This window comes from Bidens hawaiensis, unplaced genomic scaffold, assembly GCF_021521415.1.
Source record: "Bidens hawaiensis isolate Kalapana, Puna unplaced genomic scaffold, B.hawaiensis_p1.1 tig00060555_1, whole genome shotgun sequence".
Taxonomy (NCBI): domain Eukaryota; kingdom Viridiplantae; phylum Streptophyta; class Magnoliopsida; order Asterales; family Asteraceae; genus Bidens; species Bidens hawaiensis.
In genome coordinates this window covers 27,635-42,196 of record NW_027500924.1, presented here as the reverse complement: position 1 = coordinate 42,196, position 14,562 = coordinate 27,635, and the positions used below count along the sequence as shown (strand labels likewise).

The window sequence follows — 14,562 nt, the reverse complement described above, 5'->3', positions numbered from 1 at the left end:
GACGAAGTAATGAGTCCATTAAGGACTTCATAACTCGATTTAATAACGAAAGTCTCAATATCGGTGGGGTCAGCGAGGATATGTTGCGAGGAGCGTTCCGCAAAAAAAGTAAAAAGTGATGATCTGATTAGAACACTGACTGGAAGAGACGGAATGCCCAAAACATGGGACGAGATAATGTCCGCAGCAAAATTATATGCAAGAACCAAAAGGACTTTGAGCTCTGGAAATTAGAAACAAACGCCAAAAGTGGAGTTTCAAACTCTATGACCAAATAGACAGGCCAAAGGAACTATTTGGTCAAGGCTCCAACCCTCTGCAGAATCATCAAAGCAATTTGATGCCAGATCTTTGATTGGAAACAAAAACAAGGCAAATTCTTCAGCGCGGGTCAACAATAACTGGACCCCACTATCGAAGACTCATGTAGAAATCCCCACAACGGAAAACATGAACTTCAGGAAACCGCAACCACTCACAAGGAGATCGTTCCTTGATGCTAAGAAACATTGTTCGTTTCATGACGACATAGGTCATAATACGAATGAGTGTATAGCTTTGAAAAACGAAATTGAAGCGGCTGTGAAATCGGGAAAACTTGGACACTTGATCAAAGGTACAAGACCAGGGACTGGTAAAGCTTCCGCTCGAGATAACCAGGGCCCGCCCAAGAAACAAGTTAATGACCTGAATGTCCACATGATACAAGGCGGACACAAAGTGGGAAGAAAGAGGAGAGAATTCGAAGATGAGGAATGGAAAAATGAGCCGGTAATCTTTATGCGGTTCAGAGGAGGACCTTGTAACAAGAACACTGTGATATCACTGCCCTCGTGGGCCACTATCGTTCACATTATGTCTTTTTCGACATGGGATCCACATCAGACATAATGTATGAGCAGTTCTTCGAACAATTGGATGAAGATGATAAGGTGAGGTTGAAACTGATTCATGCACCTGTGACAGGGTTCGGAGGTGAAGTGATGCACCCGCGGGGGGTAATATCGTTCCCAGTCGCTCTTAGTGATAGGATTCATTCAAGAACGGAGGATGTTGAATTTTTGGTCCTACCGGTGACATCGAAGCACGACATCATCTTGGGTCGTGAGGCGATTGACGACTTTAATGCCCATCCTTTTATAGCACACGACGCGGTGGGAGTTCCAACTTGCACTGGTATGGCTATCATCCACATTAATCGCCATTGCTTCACGGCAGAAAGTTCAAAACCCAGCAAGGTTCCAAAGCAAGTTCGGTGGACCGAGCCAGAAAAATGGGTATTAAACAAGAAGTTCCCAAATCAAATTGTAACGATCGGACCCGCTATCTCTGAGATAGTGAGGACATGTTTAAAGAATTTGTTGACAAGGAACATAGACATATTTGCATGGCAACCCGCGGACATGACCGGTGTCCCGCAGAGGATTGCAGAGCATAAGTTGCGAGTAAACCCAATGTTTACTCCAATAGTGCAGAAGAAGCGTAAGATGGGTCCGGAACAAACCAAAGCAATGAACGAACAAGTTCAAGACCTATTACATGCTGGAATCATCCGCCCAATCAAGTACCAGACTTGGGTCGCCAATCCGGTCATTGTCCCCAAAAGCAATAGGACATGGCGAATGTGTATAGATTTCAAAGATCTGAACAAGGCGTGTCCCAAAGACTGTTATCCATTGTCGGAAATCGATCTCAAAGTTGATGTTGTAGCCCCATTCAAGTTCAAGTGTTTCCTCAATGCCTACAAACGCTACAATCAGATCCGCATGGCGGCGAGCGATGAAGACAAGACAACGTTTCTCACATACCAAGGCACATTCTGTCAAAAGATGATGCCCTTTGGCTTGAAAAACGCGGGTGCTACGTATCAACGATTGATGGACGAGGAATTTAAGAAAAAAATTGGTCGAAACTTGGAGGTATATATGGATGATCTGGTGATCAAGAGCATTGAGGAAGATCATATGCTTCGAGATATAGAGGAGGGAAAATTTTTGGGTGTTATTGTAACGGGTGCAGGTTTTAAGGCCAATCCAGACAAGGTTTAGGCAGTAGCCCGCATGCCTTCACCTTCCTCTCTCAAGGAAGTATAGACACTTAATGGAAGGCTGGTGGTGTTGAATAGATTCTTAGCCAACCATGCGGCTAAGTCTTATCCGTTTGTCTCGACTATGAGAAATTGCCTCAAGAAAGCGCACTTCAAATGGACCGTGGAAGCTGAACAATCGTTCCTGGAGGTCAAATAAATGTTTAATGGAGTTGCCTACCGTAACAGCACCACAGACGGGAGAACCTCTGACACTGTACTTATCAGCGTCTGATGTCGCCATTGGGGCCGTACTACTGACAGACAGAAAAAACAATCAAACTCCAATTTATTATGTCAGTAGGACGTTGACTGGGCCAGAGACCAGGCATTCAATGCTTGAAAAATTGGTTTTGGCATTGGTCTATGCTGCCAGGCGTCTCCGCAGATACTTTCAGGTTCATCCCAATAATGTGCTAACGAGATACAAACTAAAGAATGTTTTAAGCAAGCCAAAATTGACTAAGTGATTGGCGAAGTGGGCCATCGAATTGGGAGAACATGCAATTGAATACAAACCCAAACCAGCAATCAAAGGGCAAGTATTGGCAGACTTCGTCACGGAAGTTCCGCAACACAAAGAAGAAGAATGCTTAGTTGAACAACAAACACCAGTTCCTCCTGAACAAGGCCAGATTTGGCTACTGTTCACGGACAGAGCTTCAAGCAGTGAAGGTTCAGGCGCAGGCCTTAGGCTAGTCAATCCTGAAGGTCATGAATTTACATATGCTATCAAGTTGGACTTCAAGAGTACCAACAATGAAGCAGAATATGAAGCCTTCTTGGCGGACCTAAGGATAGCTAAAAAACTGGGTGTCAAACACTTGGAAACGCGGGTGGATTCTATGTTGATCGCGGGACAGATCAATGACACTTATGAAGCAAAAAAATGATGTAATGGCTTCATACTTGTCACAAGAAAAGGACTTGATCCGTCAATTTTCTTCGTGCAAATTAATTCACATCAAAATAAGCGAGAACAGGTTGGCGGATGCTCTTAGCAAGTTGGCTTCAACAAACTTTGAACACTTTGCTAAAGACATTCGCATCGAAGTACTAGATCGGCCATCCGTCCCGCAGAATCAAGTGCTAGTAATTCAGACAGGCGTTGAATCCTGGATGACGCCAATCATGGCTTACTTTTCATCAAGAATTCTACTAGAAGAGAAGGCCGCGGCTCGAAAGATAAGACACAAGGCCTTGAACTACGAAGTGAAACATGGCGTCTTGTACAGAAGGTCCTTCGTCGGCCCACTTCTGAGATGCATGGATGCCGAGGATGCGAATTACTTGATCAGGGAAGTTCATGAAGGCATTTGTGGTCTCCACGCAGGCCCGAGTATGGTCGTAGCAAAACTCATGAACGCCGTATACTACTGACCAGGGATGCACTTGGATGTTGTGCAAGAAATTCGAAAATGCGATTCTTGCCAATGTCATGCTCCCAATGCGCTGCGTCTGAAGAACGAGCTTGTTCCAGTAACGTCCGCTTGGCCATTCCAGAAGTGGGAAATTGATATCATGGGACCTCTCCCAGAAGCCCCGAACGTGTCAAATTTTTAATCATGGCCATTGATTACGTCACCAAATGGTTGGAAGCCAAACCAGTCGCATCTATTAAGGCATCAAGTGTCAATAAATTCCTTTGGGAATTCATTATCTGTCGATTTGGCCTTCCACAAGAACTTGTGAGTAACAATGGGACTCAGTTTGCGGATAGCAGGCTGCAAGAGTGGCTGAAAGAACTTCGGGTCACCCAGATTTTCACATATGTAGCTCATCTGCAGGCCAATGGTCAGGTTGAACGGGCCAACCGAACAATCAAAGAAGGCATTAAAGCCAGATTGGGTACCAAGCGAACAGGATGAGTCGATGAGTTTCCCCATGTACTTTGGGCCTTCCGCAATCCGCACGAATTTTGATGATCAATGACAACGATAAAGAGTTGCGGATGAATCTGAACCTCCTTGAAGAAAGGAGAGAGTTAGCATTAATTTGAAAGTATAATTACAAGCGTCAATTACAAAAGTATTATAACTCGCGGGTCCAAAAATGCATTTTTGATACGGTAGACTTTGTCTTTCGCAACAACGAGGCATCTGGTCATGAGCCTCCTGGCAAGTTGGCCCCAACTTGGGAAGGCCCCTACAAAATTAAAGAAGTATTATCCAAGGGCGCTTACAAGTTAGAAAAATTGGATGGGACTGAAATTCCCAGAACCTGGAATGTGGCACAATTGAAAAAGTGTTACATTTAGGTTAAGTATAGTATCAGTTACTTTTTATTTCGGCCTGGGCGCCCCTATAGACTAGTAATGCTTTCGTTTGCAATATATTTTGGCCTACGTTTCTTTCCTATTAAAGAATATTGATTGAGTTTATGTACATGTATTGTATTAACAACATTTCTCCTGGCCTGCGTGCCAAAGGGTCCTTGGAAAATTATTTCAAGAAATCCTTTATTGACAATTAAGAAGATCCTACAAGTCTAACACTTATATTATATACATAAGACAAAGTGTGAAGGAAAAACTTCTTATATTTAAGTCAAAAGGGATTACAGTTACAAGAAAGATGAATACATGCGGATTACAAAAACACATCATCTACAAAGGCGGATCTTCACTATCCTCATTCGCGTCTTCATTCTCTTGATTCTCTTTATCACCTTTGGCAAAATAGGCCTTCAAGAGATCCACGCCACCATCCTGATCAGCAAGCTCCGACACAGTCTCTTCAATATGAAACTTAAGTTTTTTGAAAGCTTCTGTCTTTTCAGTAAATGTCTTGGCAGTATCTCGGCCATGAAGTTCGAATTCTTCAAAAGGACGGTTCCCCTTGGCGAATTCCGCGCCTTCATAAAACCCTGCCTGACGACCAGCTTGTGATGATGTGACAAATAGGGTAGCAAGGCAGTTCCCAAGTTCAGTACCTTCATGTATGTGCTCAATAACCTGAAACAAAGAAAGTATAAGCAGATAGTAAAAATAAATTCATTAAGTGGAAGTACAGAGAGAAGAGTTACCCGGGGAATTCCTTCCGCCATTAGCCATTTCTTGTCCGCCTTAGACCGGATGAGGTCTATTTTGTGCTCAGCACATTCAAGGGCATGCTCCCTATTCTTCGCGGCAAGGCTGGCAAGGCGTTCATCCTTAGAGGACGTTTCGGATTTTAAAGTGTCCACTTGATGTTGTAAGAAAGCATTTCTTTCTTCAGCAATGGTTCGTCGACCCTTCTCTGCTTCTAATGCCTTGTTCGCATCAACCAGTTGCCTTTCAGCAATAATGATAGCCTGGTGGTGGTCCTCGGCTTCCTTTTTGGCTTCCTCAGCCTCCTTCTTCGCCTTCGCCCTTTTGGCTTCCAAATCTTCCCAGATTTCATTCATACCCTACCAGTCTCGATATATTTCTTGACTGGTAGAGATGGCGTTCGCTAGGGTGTTAGCATACGAGTTTATCAGCTCGGGGCGAGGACGCCCGCACTGGCGTTCCCTTTCCGCGGGAGGAATCCCTCGTTGCAGATACTCATGACATACGTCAGTATTTGCAAACGTGGAAACATGAAGCAAGGACCATGGTGGGCGGTATACCAGGGGAACCTCCTTATGATGGGATGTAGAAGCCTAAGGATCACTGGTTACAGCACTTTGTCCCTCTTGATTCACCATGAAAGGAGGAGAATCAGGAGGCGAGGAGATTATAGGCTCCATGAAGTTAATTGGAGCCCCCTTTGGTGAACCCTTACCCGGAGGGGTGTGTTCGAGGACAATAGGATCCTTACCACCCTTCGATGGTGATGCAGAAGGTGTAGTTACCTCCTGGTGGGACTGATCCTTGGCTTGCTTCCCTGAAACATCCACAGAGCATTTCACTCCATCAACAAAGTGTTCTTACACAAAAAAAATAGTTGGAAATATGAAAATACTGAGAGCGTTACCTGAAATAACCGTCGTTGATGCAAGCTGATGAACGAGCTCTCCTAGTTTCACCCTCTTGTGCTTTTTAGAAGCAGCGGGCTTGGATAGTTTTGACTTGCCCTTCCCGGTCGGCTTTGGGGTATTCGCATCATCAGCCCGATGCTCATCATCAGTAGCAGCATCAACAATGTCTTCCCCAGTAACCTCATCCTTACTAGTGGAAGGGTTTTGCTTCCGCTTACGGGTCAGACCTACAGTTGCACGCACAACATTCTCGGCATCAGTGGTTCCAATAGATAACTATTCTTCTTCACGGGGTTATGACTCCTTGCTAGAAGAAAGAAGTACTATCACCCCGCTGGAAGTGAGTGCAGTAAGTGGACGAGGTTTCAAAACTCCCTCACCTTTTGCGACAAACTCCTCACCTTTGGCAAACATTGCCTCGGAGACTACATGCTCTTGACGGAGGGTGGTAGAAAACAAAAAGTTGTTGCGGGTGCATTCGAGAATAGGCTCGTCCTTTGGATCTATGGGACGATGCACCATAAGACCCTCATCATAATCCAGTAGAGAGCTGAAGATTGATCCTTCACCTGCACAGTTAAATATTTAATACCTATGCAGAACCTTAAAAGAATAACAATATATTTACTCTTGTTGGGTTTCTCATAAAACGGTTCCAGGTCAGGAAAAGGCCATGTACGGCTCACTTTAGCACCCACTAGTGCTCCCTCATGTATCGCGCGCATGGGGTAGGAGTGCGGGTTAACGTCTTAAAACACGGAACGTTCAACTCTGTGGTGGCATGGATCACAGGCATTTCAACATCAGATTTGCGATAAGTCATCGCAAATGGAATGATATCTTCCTGGATCCAGAAAAACTTTGGTTTCCACTCATGGAGGTTCTGGTACCATTCAGTACCAATAACGCCTTTTCCGGTGGTCGCCCAGCTATACCACACACCACGGCTGGTCATATTTTAGAAGATGGCGAACCTGCCAACCGGGGGCTCCAAGTTATGGGCCTGACACCAGAATTCAAAGTGGCGAATTCTTAGCATCCCAAAAGGATGGACCTGTGACTAGTGAACTCCGTATGCCTTCAAAACGGCCTCAACAAACTTCGTTACAGGAAATCGAAGATTCCTTGTAGTGAATTGGTCCGCATACACGGCCATTTTCTTGGCCGGAGGCTTGTCAGCAGTAGAAATGTCCGCTGGATATTATGGCTCCCACTCCGACGCTAAACCATAGACGTTTATAATATCTTCGATGTCTCTCTCCTTCCAGTGGATAAAAACATTATCAATAGAGGGATTTTTTTCCTTTTCACCAACCATTATTTCGATAGAAGCAATTAGTACTTGTAAATATTTGCAAGGTATAGATCTGAAGATCGAGAAGAGTTCAAAGAAAAATAAGTTGAGAAAGATAAGAATGAGAATTAATAAGAAAAGACCTATTTATACACATCGCAATTAATGCAATGGATGGATTGCCAGTGGAGAGAGACAATATGGCCCAATCAGAGGGCGACACGTCAGGCGGGAGAGATGAAAAAGCAAAAAGGGATTACAGAAAGATGTCATACACGTCTTATCAAATGTCCTGCAATAGTCTCTTTCCGCCACCTCATCATCTCGCCCTCACTTGCAAATTCAAAATATCTCAAGAAGAAAATATCCTAAGTACAACACAATACAGATCTCACAAAACGGCAGATGACTTCCTTTTATTCATATCAAAAGATAATTACAATAAGTCAAAATAAAACTACAAGTCATCAGCTACTCTAAGGGTTTGGCACGGACGAGTCTTCAGGATCTTGACCCCTGGAAGATGGAGAATCTGGCTTCGATGATGAAGGAGGCGTAGGTGGAGTGTCTTCAGATTCATCCTCTACGTACTCCTTCAGGCGTTGGACACCATCACTTGCTGCTGCACAGTCAGGAAGCATGCCTTGTACGGGGAATGACAGGTTGTCATTATCATCTAAACGCATCTGATACTCAATTGTGACATTCAACCCATGCAGCGAGTGTTCCTCAGTTGGGCGGCCAGCCTGAGCGTATTGGAGTCCTTCATTAAAGCCCATCATGCGGCCAGATTGAGAAGAGGCATTGAGCAGGAAGGCGAGACTATCCGTCAGCTCAGTTCCTTCTTTAATGTGTTTGATGACTTGTCAAAAACGGAGACACTTAAAAAAATTGACGGCATGATCAGGATTAAGGAAAGTGATAAAGGAGAAAAAGTGAAACACACCGAGTTGAGGCCCTGCCCTAACAACCACCGTCGGTCCCTTTTAGGTCGCTCCGACCTTTCCTGGAGCTCGTGGAATCCGTCAGCTATTTTTGTTTGTCATTAAAATATTCAGCTGCACGGGCTTCCGCTTCTTCACGCGCTTGAAAAAGAGAGTCACATGCAGCCTGCATATCAGCGGCTCTTTTCTCCATGAACTCCGCCTACTCTTTCTGCAACTTATACTTCGCCTCAAGGTCCTGAATAATGGTACCTTGGCGAGTCACTTGGTCCTCCAATTAAGAGTTGGCATCGAGCGCCTTAGCCAAATCATCCTTTTTCTTCTAAGCTTCATCCCGTGCATCTTGAAGGAGATCATTCTGCTTTTGACAAGACTCTTTCCACTGACGAGCGGCAGCAGCTTATCTCTCTCAGCCTTTAGAGCAGTTTCAGCATTAGATAACTTCCACTTAGCAGTGTTAGCCGCAAAACGATATTCGTCAGCTTCCTTTCTGGCCTCTTCCTATGCCCGAGACTTCTCGCCCCACCTCTCACCCGTGGATCTCCATTCCCGTAAAATTTTTTGCCCACTAGCCATGGTGTTAGCTAGGGACGAAGGGAAATCCATTTGAAGATCATGACGGGAATGACCACGCTGAAAGATTCGTTTCGCAGGCGGAATACATTGGCTAACAAAAGAAGCACAAGTGTCCGGATCTGTGAAACGAGATCCTTTTGTGACATTCTAATGAGGAATGTGTAGGTAGCCATCCTCTCCTGGATTGGGTAACCCATAATAGTCAGAGCTTGTTGATTAGGGGTGTACCGAAGAAGAGGAATGGGACGGAGGAGAGAGAAATGATGATTGATGTGGCGCATCATGCGCCACCAGTCCTTCAGGAACCAGAGCTGTTTCCGGCTCCTTAGACCCGAAAGCGTCACCGGATATGACAGTCGTTGGTGCTTCTACGGTCTCTGGTGGAGGGAGTGGTGCTTCCTCGGTCTCGGACTGTGGAGACGGTGGTTTCCCTGTTTCCAACAGCGGAGATGATTGCTTCTCCTTCTCGAGAGGAGGAGATGGTGGCTTTTTCGTCTCCGGCGGCAAGGATGGAGACTTCTCCAACATAGAACTCCCACCGGTAGCCCCAATTGGCTCTGCACACAACATGGTAAAAAGTTAAGCAGAGTTTAAAGTATAATAGGAAAGTAAAGTGCTCTTGAAAACTTACAAGACATCTCTTTGATACGATCACCAAGCTTGACCCTTTGTTTCTTTGGACGATGGGTCCTAGCTTTCTTTGTCGCCGCTCCTCCCCCAGCATCCACGTGGCTAACGCCCACATCACTTGCCTTGGGAGACTGGAACTTCCTCTTATTCTCCAACTCTGCAAACGCATGCAAGACAGATGAGATTTCAGAAGTGTAGGTTCCCAGCCGGATCTACACAGGAGTATCTCGTAACACGAGGGTGCGGAATCCCCTACGTATACGATACGAGTGCTATGACGATGAACACATAAATGACACGTAAACACACTAGTATAAAGGAATACTTGTTATATTGCAAAGGTAATAACCAAAGATTAAACACGTGACACAGAGAGTCACCAAAACCCAGCCGTCAAAGTTACCTCTAAAGTGAGCCGAAGTTAGGAATATATATCGCGACAACTTCGCCTAACAGGCTAGGCGAAGTTGTCCTAACTTCGCTATCCAAGTTCGCCAAACATTAATGTAAACTAAACAAGTTCAACAAGAACAAAGTAACGATTACAGACACAAATAAACACGAGATAAATGAACTACTGGCATCATGCACCAACAGACTCCCCCTTGGCAATAGCTTCATATCTCTAACATCTTTCGCGTGTCTTGTAATCCAAAAATCACGTACCCACCGTCTTCAAGCATGAACGCCCTGTCTCACATAGACAGAGACCACCCTATGGTACTTCTTTGCTTCTTCTTTCCACGCAGGAATATAGAAAATCTTCTTATCATTAAGTACCTGCAAATCTGCTTGAGACAAGTTAACCAAGTGCATTGGATCATACACTCTCAGGATCTCCTGTTCGTCTTCATCTTCCATCACAGCTTCAGCGGTTTGACAATCAACATACCACCACTTGAGATCATTCAACACATCCTTGGGCATTAACTTCATAGGAACCTTTTTCAAACAACGAATCGGCTTGTACTTCATCACCATCCAAGGCTTACGATCAGCCCGCATACCACATTCCTTATCTTCAATCAGCTTCCCCTTCTGAGGCTTTAGTAACTCAAACTTTTTATCTTTAACACTCTCCTTCCACACAATTTTTCCAACCCAAGTTGCAAAATTATCATTACTTCTATTTATTAATCTCAACCAAGCCAAATATTTTACCTCGCACTCAGGAAAGGTGTTGAGCGATCTCAAAGCCTTATTAAAATACTGATCCCCATCATCCTCGCACTGGCTTCTTTGTCATGAAGAACCACTGAGCACAGCCTTCTTTCCATCTTGGCTGTTCTTCCCATTCAAAATCACCTGACACATTTTCATCTTGAAATACCTTTTTCTTGATCAACACTTGGAATATCGTGCTCAACACTATCGTCAACTATCTCTCCTTCCTCTAGCCCACTGTCAATATCTATCTGTTCCCCGATTTTCTCAATCTCATTAACCATCAACTCATCATCACACAACTCATCATCTTCATCTACGACCACTGTCTCATCTTCTGCACTGCCCGACGGACCAACAGACCCCCCCTGAGATGTGAAGGCTCCAAGAGTTTGTTCAGTTCTTGTCAACTCACCACCTGCATCTTTCGATGCATTGGGATCATCGTGTCTGTCTTGTCTATTCTTTGTTCTCAGCTCATCACCTTTGCAAGTAGTCTCCCCCCGAGATGCTAAGAACTGCTTCAGCTGATCAAACAACTTACCATGCTCAACAAGCAGTGTAGTCTGAAGTTGATTCTTTGCCACCAGACGATTAATAGCCTGAGTCTGAATAACATTTACCCTTGACTGTTCAGCAACCACCCTTTCAAGAGCCTCAATCCTCTTAGAATCAGACAAATTTGGATCAAATCAAAGTTCATGTGAGAGGTATCCTGAGCATACGGTGGTGGAATTTCCAAGCTTACAGGAATATCAGATGTAGATTGAGTAGTAACTGGGTGTGGCATAGAGACAGATAACCAGCAGTCGCTACCAGTGTGGACTCAACAAATCTAGCAACCACCTCTGATGGAGTAAGAGTAGGAGGTGGCAGAGAAACAATCTCCGGTGTTGATAACTGGACAGTAGAGGGAGCAATACCAGATGATGAAGATATGGGCACCAAAGGTACACTCGAGGTCACCGGCAATGGAACAGCCGAAGAAGCAGGTAACATAAACATACCAGATAACGATGGCGGAGAGAAACGGACAACCCTTGAACATTCACCAACCTTTACTTTCTTTGATCTACGTACCAAACAATACAAGTCCTCATCATAGTCCGACTCACTATCATCTGATTCTTTCTTTCGTTTGCCATGGATTTTTTCTTGTCTTGCAAGAACTTTCTGTGCTTCAACAATGTCATCAGTAGAGGAATCAGATAAAGTCTCCTCAGAATCCTCCACAGCGGCAACAGACGGACCCACATTCACACCAGAAACTGCTGCTATTGAGGCTTGAAGTTCAGCAGGATCTACCGTACCCATATCAAAGAAATCATTCCCTCCAAAGGCAACGTCAAGATCAACCTGATCTGCAGGAGCTGCAACTGGATCAACAAGAGGAGCTTGTTGTACCACGGGTGGTGGTTGTATCACAGGAGGTGGCTGAGGAATATCAATTTGTTGCGGAGCCGGATCATTGAACTTATCCCCTGGTGGAGCAACATAAGCAGGGTTTACAAGATACCCGAATAGAGCAGTGTGTCTCGGACGAAGTTCAGGCTTGCTCTGAGCACTAGAGGACCGACACTGAGCAAATATCTCTTGTTGATGCTTTCCACAAAGGAGATAGGACGACGTTGGGGAAAATTGGGAGCAACATGATTAAGAATCATCTGTAAGAATCATGGATACATTAAGAATCGTTCCCGTGCCACTGCTCGTCGCTGACGATTGATCTCATAAAATACCATATGACTGAAACTGTAAGGCTTGATGTAAGTCAGAGCAGCCATTGCAGATTGCATTGTCGCACCCATACCATCTGTACCAGCCTTGCGGCCAGACATGCACACAATCATCATGTGCATCAAAAACCTCCACTAATCCAATAAAAACCCCTTACGCCTCTGAGAATCCTCCAAAGGACCTGAATACCCCATACGAACAAATGCACCATTCCTGAAGGTAGCCAAAAATCAGTGGGATCCTCAGTCGTCTCACCCCCAAACTGTAAAGCTTCCCTTATATGATTTGCCGAGAACTGTACCACCTGATTGTTAATGGTAGCACGCATCACTGGAGGTTCAACCCGACAATCATATTCCACTGTTCTCCAGAAGTCTTCGATATTCGGCAGGGATATCGGCAGAGTAGTAGTGATTGCATGAAAAATTCTTGAACGAATGAGGAACGTGATGATCTCCGAGAAATCGTCTGCTCCACGAGTATCTGGATCTAACGTCACATACATGTTATGACCCGGGAAGAACTGTCTCTTATCACCGTCTCCTTCGTCACCACCAGTGCCACCAGCACCTGCCACAGCAGCCATATCTGCACAGACAACGAACTAAGTCAGACGAAAGTGCTAATAGTTCATAACTTCACTTGTTATATCACTGGCGAAGTTGAAACATTAAGCGAAGATGGAAACATCTTTTGGACAAAAAAGTTTGCTTGATAAATAAAAAATTTAAGTAATCCAACGTTTATGCAGCGAAGTTCCAATGTTGGCGAAGTTGCAGCAACTTCACCAAAACCCTAACTTCACCGCATAAACGGCATATCAAGTACACCCAGAAAGGTGGAAGGATGAACAATCAGAGGTTGATAATATATGAATGATAGTGCGATTAAGAGTTTAAATAACCAATTAACAACAACGAAACCTCCAATCAATCATGACCAAAGCTTCAAGGGTTTTCAAAACAAACCGGATTAACACAGACATTTAGGACCAGATTAACACACAAAATATATGAATTATGATTCAATAAAGGCCAACGAACCTCGATAGAAAATGAAAAACGGATTTACATGGGGTTTGATTCAAATGGTAAGTTCTCCGAGGGTTTAGTGTATAAAAGTTTGACTAGAATTGACCACCGATGTCACTTATATAGTTTTGGAAAACCCCAGGGGCGAAGTTAGGACAACTTCGCCCTTTAGTCAACTTCGGTCCTTTCGTCAACTTCGCCCATTTAGTCAACTTTGCCGTTTAGACAACTTCGCCCATAGCGGAGTTAAATAAAATTAAAAATAAACGATCAAAAACAAGTAACCAAGTGTTTAAGGATGTTAACCCATAAGACAAAATACATAACAAAAGTTAAATAAAAGGACGGGATCAAATTTCAGTCTTGTAGAACCCAGCATGTTTTTAGAAAAGATCCAAACAGGAATCTCACTGATTAAGAGGCTGTCACACAGATCCATGTTCAGCGTTATTATGACATAGAGAAACAGGTTGTAGGCAGGTATATGACTTAGTATGGTTTTCATTGCTTCTGTGATACTGATTAAGTTCAATTAAGCTCAAAATTTAGATGGACATCACTTGAGAAATTGCGATGCCTCCTATCTATTCTCAAGGCTTATTTGGCTTTCCCCAGATCACCCCGATTTGACTTCGACCCGTAGTGTCTGATCAAACAATCTTTAAGTGTCGACTCTTTGACCTTTCTGATACTTTGAATATGCTTTCACTATTCTCAGTCAATGCCTCTTCCTTGATATATTTGAGAGCCTATAATCTTTATAAGACTCAACTATAAACAATTTTATTATTATTATTATTATTTTTAAGGAATGCCTGCAAGTCCCGAATCTGGATCACAGAAGAAAACTAACACAATCTTCGCGGGGGATCAAGACACTCATGGGCTCGTGTATGACTGGGTAATCACTTTTCTCCCTATCATTCGGAGAGATATGTGTGGAGACATACACAAATCAAAATGACTCTCCACAGTAAATCGAGTCGTTTTAGTTTGTATCACATCTACTTTTACGCACCATAGAAAGCTACCATACCATACAATGACTGTTCTAGAGTCTTTTAGGCCTAATTACTTCACCAATTAGGCGCACAAAATCAGTTTATCTATCACTTTTCAAGGTTGGATCAATTTTCATATATAACACCAATATTTAAACTT

At 43.9% G+C, this 14,562-nt stretch overlaps 1 protein-coding gene across 1 annotated transcript; it reads left to right on the top strand.

Moving 5' to 3' along the window:
- Positions 1 to 2,983: 2,983 nt before the first annotated feature.
- On the top strand, positions 2,984 to 3,466 carry LOC143603079 (uncharacterized). The gene has a single exon (XM_077079991.1). It carries the CDS (start codon positions 2,984 to 2,986, stop codon positions 3,464 to 3,466), a length of 483 nt encoding a protein of 160 aa, XP_076936106.1.
- Positions 3,467 to 14,562: the final 11,096 nt, after the last annotated feature.

Bases quoted from the DNA above. Each gene is read 5' to 3' on its own strand.
- LOC143603079 (XM_077079991.1), top strand. From the start codon at position 2,984: ATGGCTTCATACTTGTCACAAGAAAAGGACTTGATCCGTCAATTTTCT.